Source organism: Sinocyclocheilus grahami, unplaced genomic scaffold (assembly GCF_001515645.1).
Source record: "Sinocyclocheilus grahami isolate Dianchi unplaced genomic scaffold, SAMN03320097.WGS_v1.1 scaffold4656.1, whole genome shotgun sequence".
Taxonomy (NCBI): domain Eukaryota; kingdom Metazoa; phylum Chordata; class Actinopteri; order Cypriniformes; family Cyprinidae; genus Sinocyclocheilus; species Sinocyclocheilus grahami.
Genome location: NW_015509554.1, coordinates 2053 through 4027, shown reverse-complemented (window position 1 = coordinate 4027; position 1975 = coordinate 2053). Strand labels below are relative to the sequence as shown.

The following is a 1975-nucleotide window of genomic DNA, read 5'->3' as shown; positions in this document are numbered from 1 at the left end:
TAATTTAAATTGCTGTTAATTTATTATTGTATATTGGTGCATATATATAACAAATGATTCTCACCCTCTTCTTCTTCTTTCTCCTCTTTTTCTTCTTCCTCCTCCTCCGTCTCACCCTCTTCCTCCTCTACTTCCTCCTTCTCACCTTCTTCCTCCTCCTCTTCCTCCTCTGGACTTGCCCCAGCCTCCTGCGCCTTGCTGGCTTCAATGATCTCATCTGGTTTGGCAGAGTAGCTCATCAGTCTGGTTCCCAGAAGATAGGGGGCGCCAGAGGTCAGACTGGCCTGAACAGAGAACACAGGACGACCGAAAGAAGGAGTGGCGGCGATGGAGGGAGAAAACACACTAGAGATACCGCCAATACCGCCCACATTGAAGCGTGTTTCTTCTCCTTCTAGAAGCTTCCTGTTGGAATGTAAACATACTTTATATTTAAGGATGTAAAGAAATACTCAAGTTTGGGGGGGATCGAATGTAATAAATGTAAAACCCTTACTGACTGACCAGTTTTCTGAATTGTTATGGCCTTGGTTATATAGGCTATACATCTCAATTGCAACAAATGTTAAAAATTGATGTTACTAACCTGTAAGCAGCTATCTCAATGTCCAAGGCCATTTTCACATTGAGAAGGTCCTGATATTCTTTGAGGTAATGGGCCATTTCACTCTTCGTGGTTCTTAGCTCATTCTCCATGTCACCGATGGTATCCTGTCCAGACAAAACGTATTTGAAGACATACAACAGTGCATGAAGAAGTATTGCAGTATTTAGCCTTCCTGTAGCTGAAACAGTAGAGCATAACACTAACAATGCCAAGGTAAACAGGAAAAACAAGAACTAATAAAACGTGTACTTTGAATGCAATGTAAGCCACTGTGGATAGAAGCATCTGCCAAATCCATAAATGTGTATTGTACATGTAGTTATCATTCTGACCTGTAGGGTGGCGATCTCTGCACTCTGTTTCTCCTCGACCTCTTGCAGTTGTCGCTCAAGTGCTTGGTTCAAGCCCTGGCATGCTTCGATCTCCAGGTCTCTAGCTTTTAGCAGGCGACGGTACTCCCCAGCCTCGTCTTTAGAGGTGCGGATGTTCTCCGTGTGTTTGGCCGTGTCTTCCGCCATGGTGCTCACCTTTCCACGGAACCACTCCTCTGCAGCCTGGATGTTCTGCTGCGCCATGCACTCATATTGACCTCGGATTTCGCGGAGAGCTACCGAGAGGTCCGGTTTGGCCACTTCCATCTCAACGGACATCTGGGCGCTGTATTGCACCTGGGTTTGGAGCTCGGCGATTTCGCTTTCGTGGAGCCTCTTAAGGAAAGCCAGCTCATCCAACAGAGTGTCAGCTCTTTTTTCGAGCTCAGTGTGGGCCAATGCCGCATCATCTGCCCCCTTCCTGGCATCCACCATCTGTCTTTCAGCTCCCTCACGGGCCAGGACTTCTTCTTCGTAGCGATTCTGCAAGGCCTTGAGTGCCTCCTCCAGTCGGTCCCGCCTTTCTTGAGCCACTTGATGCTCCCTACGGGCCTCATCTACCGCCGCACGGAGTTCCCTCGCCTCTTGCTCATACAACCCCCTGAGACGGGAGGGTTCGCAGTGCCTCTGGCGCAACAAGAGCAGCTCTGCTTCCAGGGCACGGTTCTGGAGCTCCAGGCCATGAACACGGTCAATGAAGCCGGCAAAGCGGTCATTAAGGTTCTGAAGTTGAGCCCTCTCCTGCGTCCGCACTGTTTTGAACTCTGAGCTCAGCTGAGAGGCCTGGCTCAGGTCCAGATCTGGTGATGCAGCAGAAAGCTGCAGACCTGCTGAGGAGGACAGAACCGAGGCACGGGACGGGGATGAATAGGTCGAATAGACGGAGCGAGAGCGACTACTTCCTCCGCTGAAGGGTGTCCTGCTGTGCACCACCACCCGCCTCCGCTGCACAGACGGGAGATAGGGGTTGTAACTCAAGGAGCTCATGTTTGTTGAA

At 50.0% G+C, this 1975-nt stretch overlaps 1 protein-coding gene across 1 annotated transcript; it reads right to left on the bottom strand.

Moving 5' to 3' along the window:
- Window positions 1–23: 23 nt before the first annotated feature.
- On the bottom strand, window positions 24–1965 carry LOC107576924 (neurofilament light polypeptide-like). The gene is made up of 3 exons (XM_016263046.1): window positions 940–1965; window positions 587–711; window positions 24–405 (listed from the first exon to the last, which is right to left on the bottom strand). Exons 1-3 carry the CDS (start codon window positions 1963–1965, stop codon window positions 24–26), a joined length of 1533 nt encoding a protein of 510 aa, XP_016118532.1.
- Between the last annotated feature and the right edge of the window lie 10 nt (window positions 1966–1975).

What these genes read in the sequence shown, in the direction of transcription:
- LOC107576924 (XM_016263046.1), bottom strand. Translation starts at nt 1,965, where the DNA reads ATGAGCTCCTTGAGTTACAACCCCTATCTCCCGTCTGTGCAGCGGAGG. An exon ending in CAGAGATCGCCACCCTACAG is followed by an intron (nt 712 to 939) that starts GTCAGAATGATA and finishes TTGTCTGGACAG; the next exon opens with GATACCATCGGTGACATGGA. An exon ending in ATTGAGATAGCTGCTTACAG is followed by an intron (nt 406 to 586) that starts GTTAGTAACATC and finishes ACATTCCAACAG; the next exon opens with GAAGCTTCTAGAAGGAGAAG.